At 34.3% G+C, this 17479-nt stretch overlaps 2 protein-coding genes across 2 annotated transcripts; one reads left to right on the top strand and one right to left on the bottom strand.

Moving 5' to 3' along the window:
* Positions 1-1047: 1047 nt before the first annotated feature.
* LOC126687379 (transcription termination factor MTEF1, chloroplastic) lies at positions 1048-7559 on the bottom strand. The gene is made up of 2 exons (XM_050381930.2): positions 6552-7559; positions 1048-1571 (listed from the first exon to the last, which is right to left on the bottom strand). The coding sequence occupies exon 1, from the start codon at positions 7440-7442 to the stop codon at positions 6567-6569; it is 876 nt and encodes a 291-aa protein (XP_050237887.1). The 5' UTR covers positions 7443-7559; the 3' UTR covers positions 1048-1571; positions 6552-6566.
* A 4331-nt stretch (positions 7560-11890) lies between these two features.
* LOC126688187 (agamous-like MADS-box protein AGL30) lies at positions 11891-15769 on the top strand. Its single transcript, XM_050382796.1, is given in 13 exon segments — positions 11891-11968; positions 12075-12260; positions 12500-12556; positions 12652-12670; positions 12789-12853; positions 12950-12965; positions 13050-13111; positions 13223-13248; positions 13251-13318; positions 13748-13795; positions 13867-13994; positions 14206-14578; positions 15365-15769. Coding segments are annotated over 12 exon segments (1059 nt in total). The 5' UTR covers positions 11891-11968; position 12075; the 3' UTR covers positions 15377-15769.
* Positions 15770-17479: the final 1710 nt, after the last annotated feature.

The raw sequence follows: 17479 nt of genomic DNA, 5'->3' as shown, positions 1-17479 counted from the left end.
GAGTACACATATTTTCTTTTTTTAATCCTTACTATTAACAAACTTCTTGAATGATGAATAAAATTTATAAATAGTTGATCATTTTATATTTTTAAGATAAAAATGAAGAATATAAAAAACAAATACAGCATCTAATGTAATTTTTAATAAAAAAAATGAGACAGAAGAATTATTATTACTTGGCTGGGGACTTGTCGTTATACTAACAACCTAAAAGCCATGTCTTAACAATGTGGGACTTGGAAAACCATCACATACTAAAATAGTAATTTTTTTATAATAAATAGGCTAATCACCTCAAAAACTACCGACCTTTATTTTATTTTTTTCAATAACACCACGACCTTTTAATTTCGTCAATAACACCCTAATTCGTATTTTTACGTTTCAATAGCACCTTAAATTTAAAAAATAGACAATTTAATTATTATAAGAATTAAATTTTATAAAACAAAAATATACAAGGATCATTTTATACCTTTTTCTATTTGACTAAATTCAAAAAAATCTCTTAATTTAAAATACATTCAAACATACCCTCTTTTCCATTAAATTTTTTACACAAAATTAAAAAAAAATTAATTAAATGAAAACCCGACACCGCCGCCGCCCACCCGCTTCCGAAGACGAGTTGTCTGTCTTCCATGGAAGACGGACATCTCGTTTTCAGAAATGGGTGGGCGGTGGATTTCTCTCGTCTTCCCCCATGGAAGACCATATCTGCTGGTCTTCCATGGAAGACGGACATCTCGTCTTCAAAAGCAAGTGAGCAGATTTGAGAAGGTGACGTCGGATTTGATTGATTTAATTAATTATTTTAAATAATGCGTAAAAGATGGTTTATATTTATAATTTAAAATATTATATGTTTTGAACTTTATCCAAATAAAAAGAATCAATTTGATGTTTTAGGGTACCATTAAAACATAAAAATACAAAATTACAAGGTCGTGGTGCTATTGAAAAAAAAAATAAAGATCGGTAGTTTTTGAGGTGATTAGCCTAATAAATACTATACATTTATCAATTTTTACCTGCATCAGGAACTAAATAATTAAATTTAGCATTAATTGCCCATTACATGGGAAGCAAACTGATATTTTGATACAGCATTTCCGTCAAAGGAAAACACAGTTGTTAAAAATACTTAATAGGAGCACGGTTGCAGGCTCTTTTACAGCATTTTAGACATCAACGCTTCATTACACCAAAGGAGTAAGTTCCTTCCAATGTGTCTGCGATCCCCGAAAGTTTCCTGATATTCACTCAAAGGACCTGCATTTTGGTTGATTTTTCCATGCCACCAGCCCGGTTTTTCCTCCATACATAACCAAAGATTTCAAACTTTGAACCTCTAATCGACCGGAGGACATATTAACACTAGAGGGATGGAAAGGAAGCCTAACAACTGGTACGTAGATCCTCATTCTGGTCCGCAAATATTACTGAAAACAAGACTTCACAACAGAAGATTCTCTTGCAAGAAAGAGGGTCGAGAAAACAGAACAAAGTTTTAAGGAAATCAAGAGAAGAACGTTTGATGGAGATGCGAAAATGAGAGTGGGTCAATTCTGCACATCAAAACAATACATTCGACAAAGAGTTAATGCATAGTCATTGCCCAGTTAGGCATCAAAACCAACAATACAAAAGATAAAATAAAAGAATAACAAGGACTCATTCTTGACAGAAAACAATGACTACTGGAATGCAGGGGTCCCATTAACAATTCATTGAACAGACAGTACTGCAATTTGAAAACAACAGATGAATAGTACAATAATGAAGATATCAGTTAATCTTGCATGTACACTTGTCATTTCTCGTCCACACAAACAGCAACCATGAAAGAAAGATTATAAAGAAGATTCATCATTCAATAACTATACTTTATGTGATGCAATAACTATACAAATCCAACTTCTCGTGCAAATAAATGAAACTGAATCAAATCAATAAATCGAAGAGGATCATGACATTGGAAGAAAAGAGCAATAAAGGTCATCAATATATCAGAGGACAAAGGCTTTATTTAGCATAAATAACTACACCTGAAAATTCCAAATCTGATATGCTACATGTCCAGTACTTTGGGTAGCGCAGAACTTGTTCACGCTAATCAACTTCTTGATATTAGTAGTTACATAAACTATCATGAAGAAACCGAACCTACTACTTTTTTCTAATATTTTTCAGTGCAAGATGGGATGTTATATTATTTTCCTACTATTGACACCCTTGTCGGAGTCCAAGTTCAAATTCAGAACTCGAGAAATAGCCCAGAATTGTAGCCCACCAGGTGAGTTATGGACCCTAGAGGTGACTCCCATCGACTCCCACAGTATAGCACTCAAGTTTACATAATGCTTAATTTTATACTCCCACAGGCAGATTGTTCTAATATCAACGATTAATGATCCAGTATTTTGGGGCGAGATGAAGCCTATCCACCTGGCCTAAAAATTCAATTCCGATTATAACTATGTTTGTCTAGAAAACAGGGAACCAGTCCATAACAAAGGTGATTGCTAATATAAGAAAGAAAAAAAAGTACACAAGAAAACTCCTCAACGGTACATCAATTCACTTGCTTGTTGACCACTGATGCTGTTTAAAAGTGATGTGTCCATAGCACACCCCTCAATGTCATAAGAAACAAGTGGAGCAAAACCGATAGAAGCAAACAAAGCCTTGAGCAATGCAATCGTTATGTTATCAACAACTTCTTTATGATAAATAAAATGCATTTTTTAAAATTAAATAAAAAAGAAGTAGCTTACGGTCAGCATCTACAAGCATGACATGATGTCTATACATTCTCCAAGTGGTTGCGTCTTTACGAAAGTAGAATAACCTGAATACTTTCTGAATATAATAGACCACCACTAATGGGAAGTACTGCAAGGAGACAATTTCGATACAAAAAATAAAAATAAAAAGTTCCAAATCAGCAGATCCTAATATTTTAGGTGCATAAGCATGGTCCATGACCGCCAATACACTAATTTTAAAAAATTAAGCAAGTTAGTCAAAAATCAGTGGTTATCTGGAGGACCATATTATGTTAAATCAAGTCATCAACGGGTTCCAAGCATGTCGAAAATTCATATTTTGTTGAACTATTGGCATGAACAAGAAGAAAATTGTGAATAACGAGCACATACATAAATTTACCACTCAGTAAAAAGAATGACATATAGGCATAAAGCATTCAGAGGAGTCTTGGTATTCTTAACTTTTGCATTGTATTGCCAAATAGGGCATACACCATTTTGTCCGTGTATTTTCAGGCAGATAAGACAGATTTACTAAGATAGAAAGGAAGAGTATAGTAGGAATGAAATAAACAACGTTATCTTCTTCGAAAGATATTAAAATCCTTCTTGTTAGGCTAACTATCTACATTATATATTCGTTTTCACAAACCCAAAATCAGAAAATCATAAACAAAGAATCAAACAATTTATTTCATACATATGTGGCAAAAACTGACTGTTAAACAGTCTAGCAACTCTTCATTTAAAGACCCCACACCGCTGCAAACACAAGTCAGCAAGAAAAGTGATGCAATCTCCTAAAACTTTTTAACCAACAAAATTAATTTTGCCTGGAAACTCGTAGTTATCTAGCAGTTCAATTCAAGAATAGGTCAAAAACCTTAGAAATGCAAAAGGGAAAAAACAAAACAGATACGACTCGCCATTACTCTTAAGGCCAATCTCACAAGGTCTTGTAAATCCTCACTCACAGGCGTCACTATCCGACAAAAGAGCGACGCAAAATAAAAGCCATTATTTCATATGAAGCATGAATCTTCCAAAAATTATAGCCACAATGGAAAATAATTTATCAAGAACTTGGCATGATATGAGCAGAGAGGGCCTTGCAACAAAATCCCCCAAAATATAAAAATTTCCACACCTCATTCAGTCCAGAGAAAGAGGAATTTGCAAAAGGCTAGAGAAAATAAGGATACTCATCAACTTTTACACTAAAATGGTGCAACTACAATATATTAATCTCCAACCATTAACTCTATTCCTAAAACTTTAAAAAAGATATTCTTTGCGTCTTCCTCTTTATATCACATTTTGTAGAACTATTAAATTTTCTTTTTTACATATCCGTCTTAAAAAAAAATATTTTATTTATTTAATAATATTACATAATAAAATTTATTTAGATTTTTTATTATTTAATAACAAGTTTTAATTAAAATATTTTAATATTAAATAATCAAATTTACTATATATTAGCATTTTGTACTAGTTATCATATATTTTCCTATTATATAGTCATAGTTTTACATATTTTTATTATGGAATTAAATGTTTAATGTTTTTCATAGAATATAAGTAATTCAAAATAAAATTCATTAGTAAAAGAAATTATAAATATAAGACAAAAGATGTGAGAATTTTATTATTTAGTGACTTAAAAAAATATAAACCATTTAGATAAAAAAATGGAGTTGCTGCAGTTCCGTGCCAAATTTGACGTGGCACTATAGTACGGCACTAAATACATGTACAAAGCATCAGTGTAATTAGAGAAACCAAAATGCTAAAATTTGGCATCCAAATGCAACTTTGCAGTGGCACTGCAGTTGCTCTGAATAAACTACAGTCTTCAACTAAGAAATAAATTTGTGACTAGAATATCATTAAACTTGCACATATATATAGGAGAGTCTAGAGCCACTATGAATTTCATTACTATGTTAAAACACAAACATCACAACTCCAAACATCTCTCATTCAAAAGTGTTATTATAACACATATTTAATAGTTAATTCAATAAAAGTCCTATAGATAATTTGGATTTCATACTGGTTAGTATAATCATGGTTTTATTATTTTATATTTATATTATGAACAGTATATTGATTCACAAGCCAGCTCAACAATGCGTTCAGCATAAGAAAGGCTACTCATATCAACCTAACGGCTAAATCTAGCCGAAGTAAACTATATTAATTCTTTTCTTTGTCATCCTCTATTAAGGGAATGAAAACAGTAAGATGTCAAAACTCTCAATGCTTATACAGAAAAACAAAGGGGTTGGTTTTATTCAAAGGCAAAAAGTATTCATGTGTTGGAGACAAACAAGTTCTAAAAATGAATCAAATAACAAAGCAGAGTTCCTTCCATCTTTAACCATAAAGAACAAGACTTTAGCGAAGAGAAATTACAATTTTAAAAGTGGTGAACAATGCAGGGGATCTGTCCACACATCCAATAGTCAGAGTTCCTTCCATCTTATATCGGTCCACCGAACAAATTCAAGATCTATTTTCCTATACACGAGTAGCTTAAACAGTCCAAATATTGAACTTGACCTGATTTAATTGCTTCAACATCACCACTGGCGACCAAAGCTTTTTGTATAGAGATTCACCACATGTTATCAAATTATATACGTGCTTCTAACAAACAGTACGACTTAAAAAAAATCAATCTTAACACATTGACTTTCATGCAGGGTATTAGGTAGCTGCAGGTTTATGATCGTTGTTCAAATTCCTAACAAACATAGGAGACTTGAATTGTACTTTTCTCCATTTGAATCAAAGAAACAAATTAAAAAAAAAAACAAATTGTTCTTGTAATTTTCAAAAGAAACTTTTGATTAATATTGCATAAGGTTGAAAATCAAATCAGAGGATAGATACAAAGATACAATAAAATGACCAAGATTGTACAATGTGACCAACACGGCATTCATCTCATCATCATATGTTACAAGATCATATAAGCAACAGTAAACAACAAGCGAAGATCAGTATTTTGGCACCTCTATTAGCATAAATAAGTTATTACACGTTCTAGAAAGAGAATTTTTACATACCAAGAAAAGAAAGTTTTGCCAGCCAAAAAAGGCTTTAATTCCTCCTAAGAGAATTGTAGAGTTTTAATTCCTCCTAAGAGAAAGTTTTGACAGTCAAATAAGACTATTGTTTCAGTAATAAAACTTTGAAACTTGCAGCTTCCATAAGCCATTACCTTCTCTTGGCCAGCATTAGGAAGAGGGCATCAATTTAGAGTTCAGATTATAAAGCAAGTAACTTCCAGTCTTTAAGTTTTCATTATGAAACTTGACTAAGCTTAAAGTTTCAAAATTCATATACAAATATATCTGTAACCCTTTTTCTTATCAATTCAACACGTTTCTTACATAACACATAAATACAGAGCAACCAAATTCTCAGTTATGAATAGACAGACTGGAAAATGCCATTACAGTAGAGTACAAAGAACCAAAACAAACAAAAAACAGCACTCAAAGCAAAGTATGTGAAACAAAGAATCCATTTTTGATAAGAGTAGCAATTTCTTTTTACATGACAAAGATTAACATCTGATCTCCAATAATGTATGTATGGAAAAATTAATGGAGCTCGAAATGCAAAGCTTACATAGAACATATCAAACAGATCAGAACTCATGCACAAACAGAACCAGAGAACAGTATAACACAGAAGAACAATGTCCTTAAATAACGACATATCAAGATAAAAAAAACCAACATAGCCAATGTTAAATGAACTTACAAAAATTTATACTGTCTAAGTGTTCTCTCCAGCCATTCGTAACCGCAAATCAAGGAGTCTTGAATTAAATTCGCCATCGCTAACCTTCAGCATTTTCGACAGAGGGAGCTTAATCCCATACTGAACCAACATTTGATGTCTAGGCTTAATCTTCCTCTCCAAACTAAAGGAAAAAAACTGCGGAAAGCGCTTCAATTCCTGCAAGTCCCCATTCATTTCCTTTACAAAGTAGTCAACTTTAGGCACCAAATTATTGTCAACACTAAAGGTCAAAATCCCAGGAGACCTAGCCACCATATTCTTAACCTCAAAAAACTTAAACCCTAAACCCATCAAGAACTCAATCTTACCCATCAAAGTAGACTCAACATTGTAAACTAACAGCAAACTAGTCTGAGAATTAATAGCAAACGGACCCACAAAACCCAAATAATCACGCAGGAAAAACAGAGCAGGTCTCAACTGAGAATCTAAACTAGAAACTAAAAGCCTAGGGCAACGAGTAATGCACTTAGAAACCTCGTGAGACGGGATATTCACTTCATTCACCAGAAAATCGACAATTGGGTAAAGAGAAGAGTGGGGGTCGGATGTGAGGAGAGACGGGTGCATGTCGAGGATACGGCCGACGGCGGCGCGAGGGAGGCCGAGGGAGGATAGAGAGAGCTCGACGGAGTGGAGAGTGGAGAGATGGGTGGAGCGGAGATGAGGGTTTAAGGTTAAGGCCTTGTGGGTGTCGATTTTGAGGGATTTAAGGTACTTGATCTTGTTGTGGAAGAGGAGGCCTGTGTCTGTGTCTGTTGCTGATGATTTTAGGGTCTTTTTGTTTGGGAATTTCGGAGGAGGGAGTAGTGGTGGAGATGGATGAGGATTTGCTGCTGTTGTGTGCATTCTGGAATTTTTTTCTTCCAGCAGCAGTAGTAACCAGTAACCATATCCAAAAATGAGAGATAGGGGATGGAATAAAACGACTTGCAGTTGGTTAAATCAACTCAAAATAGAAAATGAAGAACAGAGCATTATTTTCAATCCCTAATTCGATACAAAAACTCTCAGAAATTGATTGAAGTCACGCAAATTTAGTTCGAGGTAATTGATTGAAGTCGCGATTTATGGATAGAATTTAAAAAAAGAAACCGATTGAAATCGCGCTACTTTTGTTCGAAGTAATTTTTTGAATTCGCGATTCATAGATTGAGCTAAAATAGGAATTGATTGAAGTCGCGCTAGTTTTGTTCGAAGTAATTCATTGATTTGATTTTATATACTGTCAAATTTCATTTAATATCTGATAAACTAACAAAATTAAGAAAAATTTGATTTATACAGAATGGAGACAACGAAAATGATAGTTTTAATACAGTATAACAGTCATTGGAATGATGATATGGAATATAGAGATTTCAAAATCAAAGGAGCTACAATTGATAAAAATTGCAAATATAAAGCTATGTTAGATATACTGAAAAAACTACTGAAACTTGAAGACAGCGATTATAAAATCGAAATATGATATCAGGTATTCTTAATGTAATGTTATTAGCATATTGTTAGTGTATAATTATTGAGTTTTTAGTATATTGATTGATGTTGTCTTCGTTCTTATTGATGCATTGTCAGCTAGATATTGCTATATTTCTTATTTAGTGCAGGTGTAATGTTAATGTATTATTGGTGTATTATTGGTATATTTCTGTTTTTAAGTATGTATGATGTTTGAATATTGTTGATAAAGTATCAATATAGTAAATATGAATTTCTGTTTTTAATTCTGTTTTTCAGATCAAGAATCATCTACCAGTAATTACAATAGATGATGAGCAAGCACTGTCTTTCTATTTTGATTTAAAACAAAGAGAAACATATAACACCATATTTCCAATTTATGTTGACATTCAAAATATATCTGAACAAAACTCTTTCTACTCAATAGGACAAAAATTAGTTGAGTATGAAATTTTTGAAGAACTAAGTTCAAGATTTTTCTGAAAATGTGGTAGAAAAGCTCCAAGATATCAATTCATCCTTTCAACTAAATGAACAAGGTCAACAATCAGCAGTAGAGTTGGGAAAGTTTGTTACAGATTGTATACCAGAGTTAGAAGATATCAATGATGAAATTGTTATAATTATAGAGGGAAGATACATGGAGATGAGAGAGAGACTAAAATTCCAGAATAAAGAAATATTAAAGGAGGTAATTGCAATTTGTGCAATTAAACAGCATTTTCAATATAGAGTTGATAAATCATGCAAGTTGGTATTCATTGTCAAGTGCATCACTGAAGATTGCTTATAGAGAATGAGAGCTTCAAAGTCGGTACGAACAAAAGTTTTCATTGTAAGGAAGTTTCATAATCATCACAACTACACAATTGAAACAAGATTGGAAAAAAATACAATTATAATTTTGTGATCGCATTTTCAATAAAGGTTTTAAAGTGTTTCCGCAACTAAGTTGCGAACCTTTTTATGTTTTAAACGCGAAATATTTATAAAGGTTTTTAGGCTTGCTATGGGTTTCGGAGCAACCACTCCCATTCCCTAGCGCCGGTCTCGGCTCGAGTTTCGGGTGGAAATCGGGTTGTGACATATTCTGCCCAGCAATAATGTTCTGCAAATCCTCTTTTTCCTTAGCAAAATCCTTGGCTAACTGGCTCGAATATCCTCTTTTTCTTTTTCAGCAACATCCCTTAACCGAGCAAGCTCCTCCCTCTCTTTGGTCATCTCGGCAAGCTCCTTTCTTAACTCATCAATTTTGTCATTGAAAGTCCTGGTATTACTCTCCAAAACAGACTCAACATTAACTCGTTTCAACTGCTCATTCTCCAACTTGGCAACCGCTGTCACAACTTTCTTTCTATCACCAAAGGCCTGATTAACCAAATTTTCTTGATATGATCGGGTGCCCAACAAATGGTTAAGCAGCTAATACGACGAACACAAACTTAGTACAATGGAATCAAGAAAAGGCAAAAATAAAAATAAAACAAAAGATATACACCTGAAAAGAAAGAGGGATACTAGTATCCAAACAATCACTAGGAGGAGTGCTTTTCAAGGCCTCCCGATCACGGGGCAGACAAATCGATTTGGCCAAACAAACAATCTTAGGAAGAGCATCGATGGTATCATCCCTGGTCTTGTTTTTTAACCAACGAACAACAACCCGAGATGTAAGGTTTAGCTCCGGCACATCAACTACACCAACCCCCTCATCGGTGACTTTCTTCTTCTTCTTAAAAGGAGAAGACGTGGCAGCACGATCAGAAGGAACATCAACACCAGCACTCAAACCAAGAACCATGGGGACACCATCTCGGCCACCAACATCACCGACCTCAACATCAACATCAGGTATTTTGTCCTCCTAAGAGCGATGAACTTTCTTTTTATCCTGACTTTTCCATTTAAGAAATGTCGTCACCGGAGGAAGGGACATAAGTGGTTTTGCCACAGTCAAAGTTGGCACAGCCGAGACAGGCTTCTTCCCGACATTAGCTCCACTTCCTTCGCCCAGCTCGTTTACAAACGGGGATAACAATGCTTTACCATCAGGTCCTTTATCACCATTTTTTTTCCTCCGAGCAGCGTTAAAAACAGCCATATCAATCACTAACACAAAAAGAAAGAGAAAAACATACATAATTAGCCGAGAAAAAATAACATCAAAACATAACTAAATACTAAAAACATACAACCGAGATCAACCTTTTTTTTTCAGATCAAGCTTCGGAACAAGAACGTATGTATTAACAGGACCAGGTTTTTTGCAAAACCTCTAGAAGTGAGTTATGAATCTCCCCACCAGCCCGATCCCTCCGCATAAAGGTGTGCTCGGGTGAAACACAAGACCAAAACTTCAAAAGGTCGGCAAAAATAATGGGGTGTCGTACTCGGAACCATTCCTCCCTAAACTTTTTTAGAGAGTTAGTCACCTTAGCAAAACCTTTCCTAGGCTCCGACTTAAGAATTTTGAACAACGCAAAGTCATAGGCACCATTAAAGGTCATCCCGTAAATACTAGCCCAAAACAGCACCGAAAAGGGGATATTCAAATACTAAACTCGAAAAAACACACCAAAAGAGGAAAGGAAAACAAGAGAGTGAAATATAGAAAGAGAAAAAAAAAGTGTAAAGTGAAAAAATAAAACAACTTATATAAGGACCGAGTAGGGGCAACCCAAACGACGCCTTAATAAATGCGCTAGTGGAGAACAAATGTCAACTGTCGGCAGTAAATGAAGGACATGTGTCGCAAAACGTACACAGCAGGAAAAAGAAAGCAATCAAAAGGTCTCAGAATAAAAAAACAAGAAGACCAACCAACAACAGACCACAAACCAATCAAATTCAAACTGAGCACCGGCAAAAATATCTGTCAAACTGTGTGTGGGGGAGGACTTGCGATAACAAGATAGATGGAACAATCTCGAAAAGGAACCAAAAAGCTCACTCTCAAAGAACCGAGAACGCCACAGAATAAACAAATCAGTAACGACACAAGATAATTGAGACAACCACAAGACACTCGAGATAAACACACCACAAGAAAACCGAACAGGATCAACCGAGCAGATACCCTTATCTCACGAAGGACCTACTCGGACAACCAAAAACAATCAGCTGATCACATTAACACATCCCAAAGAGGACATGCTCGGTCAACCGAGCATGACCGTCCTTGATTACAAGGACACGGTCCGATAGCATGTACTCTAATAACACCAACATTCCCTACACAGATAAAAAGAAAAAAATCATAATTGTCGGCCAAATAAAGCCACATCACTAACAAGAAAAACCAAAAGAAAGACATAGGGGTTAATACTCTTTTCTCTTAAAAATATTACACTCACTTTCACTTCTCATTTCTTCCCTTACTCAAATAGTTATTAACTTGACCATCGGGTTGTTGTGGTTTTCAGGTGCTCTCTGAAAACATACCAGATTCAAGACAGCCCTCGTGATTCACAAGTTATCAAATAGTAATACTTTTAATTAAAATATATGAACATGTCATGTGGTTATATATGATCGTCATTCCAACACGAAGCCCGTAGAAAAATGGTAATAGAACCTTTGTTTGAAGTGTGTGGCAGTAACAAAAATTTGAGTGACGAGGGTGGTTGTTGGATAAACCTCAAGGAGAAGGGGTTTAAATAATGTAATTGTATGAAAAAAATAATAAAACTGAAGGGAGAGTTGGTTTGTTCGAAAGTTGTGACGATCCCGATTCTCAAGGGCCCTTCCCATGACCGCTTTTCCCGCTCACCCGGTCGTGCCATCTAACCCTATATGTATGCTCTCTCTCTTTTATCTTGTTATTTTTTTTCTGTCTTTGGCTCCATCACGATTCACCTCTAATCTTATTACTTTATCCATCATCATGCTCTTTATTTAATTTCCTCATTTGGGTATGTGTCTTCCTCATGTGATTTTTCATTACTTTTAAGTTGTATATTGCATGATTTTGTGTTTTTCTTTCAAATTATGTCCATAATGGTGATCTAAAAATTGCAGGATGGGTAGGGTAAAGCTGAAGATCAAGAAACTGGAGAACACGAATGGGCGTCAAGCCACGTATGGTAAAAGGAAACATGGCATCATGAAGAAGGCGAAAGAGTTGTCTATTCTATGTGATATCGACATTATCCTCCTCATGTTCTCACCAACCGGAAAGCCTTCTATTTGCAAAGGAAAACGCAGGTCCCGATTTCACTCGCTGCTTTATTCGAACTCATTACGAGCTTGTTATTCCTTATTTGTCAGTATATTATTATCAACCTTTCAAATTTTTTGATAACTGGGAAAGGGGAGTGCTTGTGAAAAGAATTGAACACACGACCTAGCAGTTTGTTGCCTAGCGCTTATACCATTTGAGCTGTCGCTTCTTGGTAATCTTTCAATTTTATTAACTTTTTATTCATTTTTGATGATATGAGCAGCATTGAAGAAGTCATTGCAAAATTTGCCCAACTAACACCCCATGAAAGGGCAAAAAGGTAAAAATGAACTTCCTGCGCTTCCTTTTTCAATCAGTTTCTGTCCGAGTTCATTTAGAAATGGAATTAAATGATTGTTCTTTTGATTGGAACAGGAAGTTAGAAAGCCTTGAAGTAAGTCTTTTTTGTTAACATTTTCCATAGTGCATATCAACAAGTTTCCTTTTATTTTTCACTTGGTTCTGTTAATATATAGCAAAAATGAAGTTGTGTTTTTCTTTTGAGAGTTTAGGCACTGAAAAAGACTTTTAAGAAGCTCGATCATGATGTTAACATCCCTGAATTTCTCGGCTCCAGGTAACTTCAAGCACATTCTTGTATAGGTTCACCAGTTTTTTTGGAGTATAATATGCATACTAAAACAGTTTTTGCTTTCTGTTCTGTTTCTTTCAGTTCTCAAACAGTGGAGGTATGCACTCAAACAGATATTCCAATCAAAATGTGATCTCTTACTTACTCTATATAATGACATCTTTGCAATTGCATTGATCAGGACCTCACAAACCAATCCAAATTATTGCAAAGTCAGCTTTCTGAAGCGCATAAACGACTGAGGTGAACACCTGCAAATCAGTTGTGATTTTCTGTTTTCATGCATTTTATTTCGTTGCGTAAGTAAAAGTGACCACCCCACACTGAATTTTAATTCAATTTGAGTTTTGGCAGCTATTGGAGTAGTCCAGATAAAATTAACGCATAGAACATCTGGGACAATTTGAAAATTCACTCAGAGAATCACTTAATCAAATTCGAGCGTATAAGGTTTGTATCCTGGGGTAAGAACCCTTCAGAGATTTTAAAGCCATTTTCGGACTGAATTTCGATCTTTCAAATTCATGTCTGAATCTAGTGCAGTAAGCCTCAACAGTTTTGCTAGTCCAAATGAAAATGAGCCTGCAGATGATCCCATATCTTAGCTTTTAATTAGAGTTTTAAATGGTTCTATGAAAGGTAAGAGAATGATGCAACAACTCTTTAAGGGTAAAAAGTTTTTCAGGAATTTAAGCTCAGTGATAAGGCTAACATTATGGAAATTTACAGCCTGCTGGTAATTTTTATATAAGAAATTCCCGTAGCAACATAAACTATGGAAATTTGCAGATCTTAGTTTCTGCATTTTAGCATTTGGATTTTCGATATATCTTTATCATTCTAACGGTAAAAACTAATATTTGTACTGCTCTTCTCGAGGAATATTTAGGAAAACAGCAACTTATGTCACTAGAATGCAATAATCAGGTAACTAGTGGCATGTTACTTTCCTGTACATCTACATCAGGATATATTACCTAAACTGATTTTACTTGCAGTTCCAGAATGAGATGCATATACCTTTCAAAATGGGCGCCGAGCAGCAGCTCCCACCTATGCAATGGATTCCTAATAATGATGGTCAACAGATTGTGTTATCAGAGGATCCAAATCTACTTCAGCACAGGTTGGTGCTTCTTTAATAACTAGAAATTTATTATCCAGAAGTTCAAGGACTTGCTCTCTCCCTACCTATGGGATGACAATTATTAGCTTCCTTACTGAATAGTTTTATCTTTATATGCATGAAAACCTTGTTGAATATGTTTAGCTGTATATGCATGGAAGCCTTACTGATTACTGAATATGGTGACTAACTAGTGCAATTTATGTTTTAGGGACGTCGAGTGTTCTGCAAGTTCATCCTTCGGGAGTTACTCTGGTTATTTTGGCACCGCAAAAAGTTCAGAGCTATCTAATTCCAGTCAAGAGAATGGTATGAACGGTATCCTTAATGAGTTAAGTGGAACTGCATCACTGAGGCTGCAGTTGGCTGGGCAATATCCTTACATGCCCTATAATATGGGTTTGATGAATGATACAAAATTCCAGCCTACTCCAGACATGAACCTACAAGAAAGCCCTATGGATTTTCATGTTAATGGAAGTTTTGAAGTTCCGAAATCTGGATACGATACCACCCCTGTCAGTTGGGTTTCTTCATCAGGACCGTGTGCTGTCACCATGTTTGATGAGCATTTATTTTCCCGGGTAAGTTCAATCTTAAATTTATTATAAATATCCCGAGTTAATTCATTTTTTTTACAATATTATTAGTGTTGAGGTAACATTTGTACCAAGTAGAATTGTATTTCTCTTGCAGTGCTTTTATGCATATTAAATAATTGATGTTAGTTGTAGAAAACCATAGGCAATCTGTAAGTTTTTACATGGGCAAGTAAAATTTATAACACAAATATAACATCTATCTTCCAATGCTTTGATGCACATCAAAAATTTGGTCTTAGAAAGCGATATACCAGGAATAGAGCTTAATTACCAGAGTCTTGGATCGTCGAAGAAATTTATTGAATGACCGGAGTAATTTCCTTCAATTTTGCATAATAGGAAGATGGAACGCTATTTTATGGCATAATTTTATTTAATCTTGGCTGGTTTTTGCGCTAGAAGCTCCTTAATTTATTCTTGCCTGGGAGATTATCTACCTTGGTATGTCTCAAAATGTTATGCTTGAAGTCGATAGTTATGACATTGTGATAATTGTAGTATATAAAAAGCAAATGAATCAGCTATTTTCTTACCCTGCAATTAACTTTCTGATAATTGTAAATTTCAAAATTTTGTGATAATTGTAAATTTCAAAATTTTATTAATTTCTTTGCAACAGTTTTTAACTGTAACAACTGTAACATTTCTGTTGCCTTATATGTACTATTGCAACACTATCGATAGTATTGTTGTGCTAGTGTTGCTGAAAGTGACTTATGTGGTAGTGTTGGTTGTTATTAATAAAAGCATATAAATTATTTCTTACAGCAACCAAATTGAGTTGTCTACTGTTGAGCCGCTGTCGGAGATGTTGGCCATGTTTTTATGCAAAATTAAACATCCCCCATTGAGAGAAGCTGCGGAATTTGCAATTGATTTTTGGCGTTGCAAAGACGAGAAACAGGCAGTGAGAAATATAATATACATTATGGCATGAAACAGCAAAATGGTCGGATGCTGGTCGCCCGTTAGAAAGATGGAAAGAGGCATCACTTTTATGATATTCTTCTGTATACAAACTATATAAATAGTAGATTTTGCGGAGTAATCTTTTTTTTGATACCCTTAAGTGTGTCCTGAGTGTAAATTAAAACCATATATATATATATAGCAATAACTAATATAGAAATTTGTTGTAAGTTCAAAACCTCATCTATATATTCATTTTTTTATTTGTAGATTGTTTGTTCTGCTCTTTTATAATTCATTTCTACACCTTTATCTCTCTCTCTCTGTATAATTAATTGTTTATGCTTTCATCTTTTGTATGTGAACTTAATTTTTATTTTTGTTTTGCTACTTCTTTGGTTCGATGTGGGGAGGTGTGGTTAGAGAAAATACAGCTTGGGAATGGAAATAAAAACCATCCTCATCTCCATTCCCTAAAGGAACCAAAAAACAAAACAAAGATTCATTTCCATTTCCATTCTCATTTCATTGGGTTTTTAGGTCACCGAACTATAATATTTTTACAAAACGGTTACCGAATTATAAAAAGTTACAAAATGGTTACCAAGCTATAGTATTATTACAAAAAGATTACCGAACTATAAAAAGTTACAAGATGGTCACCTCATTATAGTTGGTTTTACAAAACGATTACAGAACTGTTGATTTTTACAAGAATGTTATCTTATGATACATATTTTTCTTGTGCACATCATCAAGATGGTAACCCATTTATAAAAAAACTAATACTCATTTTGTAACTTTTTATAGTTTGGTAATCGTTTTGTAAAAACGTTATAGCTTGGTAGCTATAGACATCAATTTTCCGGACAGGTGAAAATTGATAAGGGACTGAAGTGTTCAATGATGATTTCCTGAGAAATTCGTCTGGTGACGAGCTATCGATTCGTTTGTTGGAATTCAAGCAGACGCGATCAATGCATAATTAGGAACTTCATGGGTTAAAACGTAATTAGCCGTAAATAGCCAATAAAAATTTAAAGAAATTATACTCTAAGTCTAAAAATTAGACTAATTGCAATATTTTAGAAGTTTATAGGCTAATTTTCAAGTTTGACGAACTAAATTGACCATACCCAAATTCGTAGGATCCTAAAAGCCATTTCTAATACTTTCAGGCACCAAAACTAACTTTCAGCATCCTTTTACGTAGCTGGCAAGTGTAAATACAAATTTTAATTAAAAGTAATAAAGATAAATAATTTAAAGATAATTCTAATCTTAATAGTCTATCACTTAAAACTCCTTCAACTTCACTCATACTCCAATTCTAGGTAAATAGTATTAACTTAATTATTAGGTAGATTTACTCTAACCTAATCACTATAAATAGAAAAGTCAGATAGCCTAGCTAGAAGTCAGACCGGCTACTAATTTTAGTACATACATAAAACACACAAAACCCTAAAAATACTACCCTAGACCGAACCCTACCCCACACACACCGATCAATTCCAGTTAATCGGACGAACTTCTATACTTTAATCACTCAAGAGTAAGCTATTATGCACTGATATGAAGCTGGATATAACGTCCGGATCACCAGAAAATGAGCCAAGAACTCATGAATGGTACTTCTAAGGATCCAAAAATCAGTCTCGTCACTCACAATGCCATCTTAAGCATGCTTGTTATTTTAACTTTCTGACAATTGTAAATTTCTGATAATTGTAAATTTTAAATTTTTGTGATAATTGTAAATTTCAAAATTTTGTTAATTACTTCGCAACAGTTTTTAACTGTAACATTTATGTTGCCTTATATGTACTATTGCAACACTATCGATAATATTGCTATGCTAGTGTTGCTGAAAGTGACTTATGTGGTAGTGCTGGTTGTTATTAATAAAAGCATATAAATTGTTTCTTACAGCAACCAAATTAAGTTGTCTACTATTGAGCCGCTATCGGAGAT

The sequence above is a fragment of the Mercurialis annua genome, linkage group LG6, assembly GCF_937616625.2.
Source record: "Mercurialis annua linkage group LG6, ddMerAnnu1.2, whole genome shotgun sequence".
In the NCBI taxonomy this organism is placed as follows: domain Eukaryota; kingdom Viridiplantae; phylum Streptophyta; class Magnoliopsida; order Malpighiales; family Euphorbiaceae; genus Mercurialis; species Mercurialis annua.
Note: the sequence above shows the minus strand (reverse complement) of the source record. Positions and strands in the feature narration are given on the sequence as shown.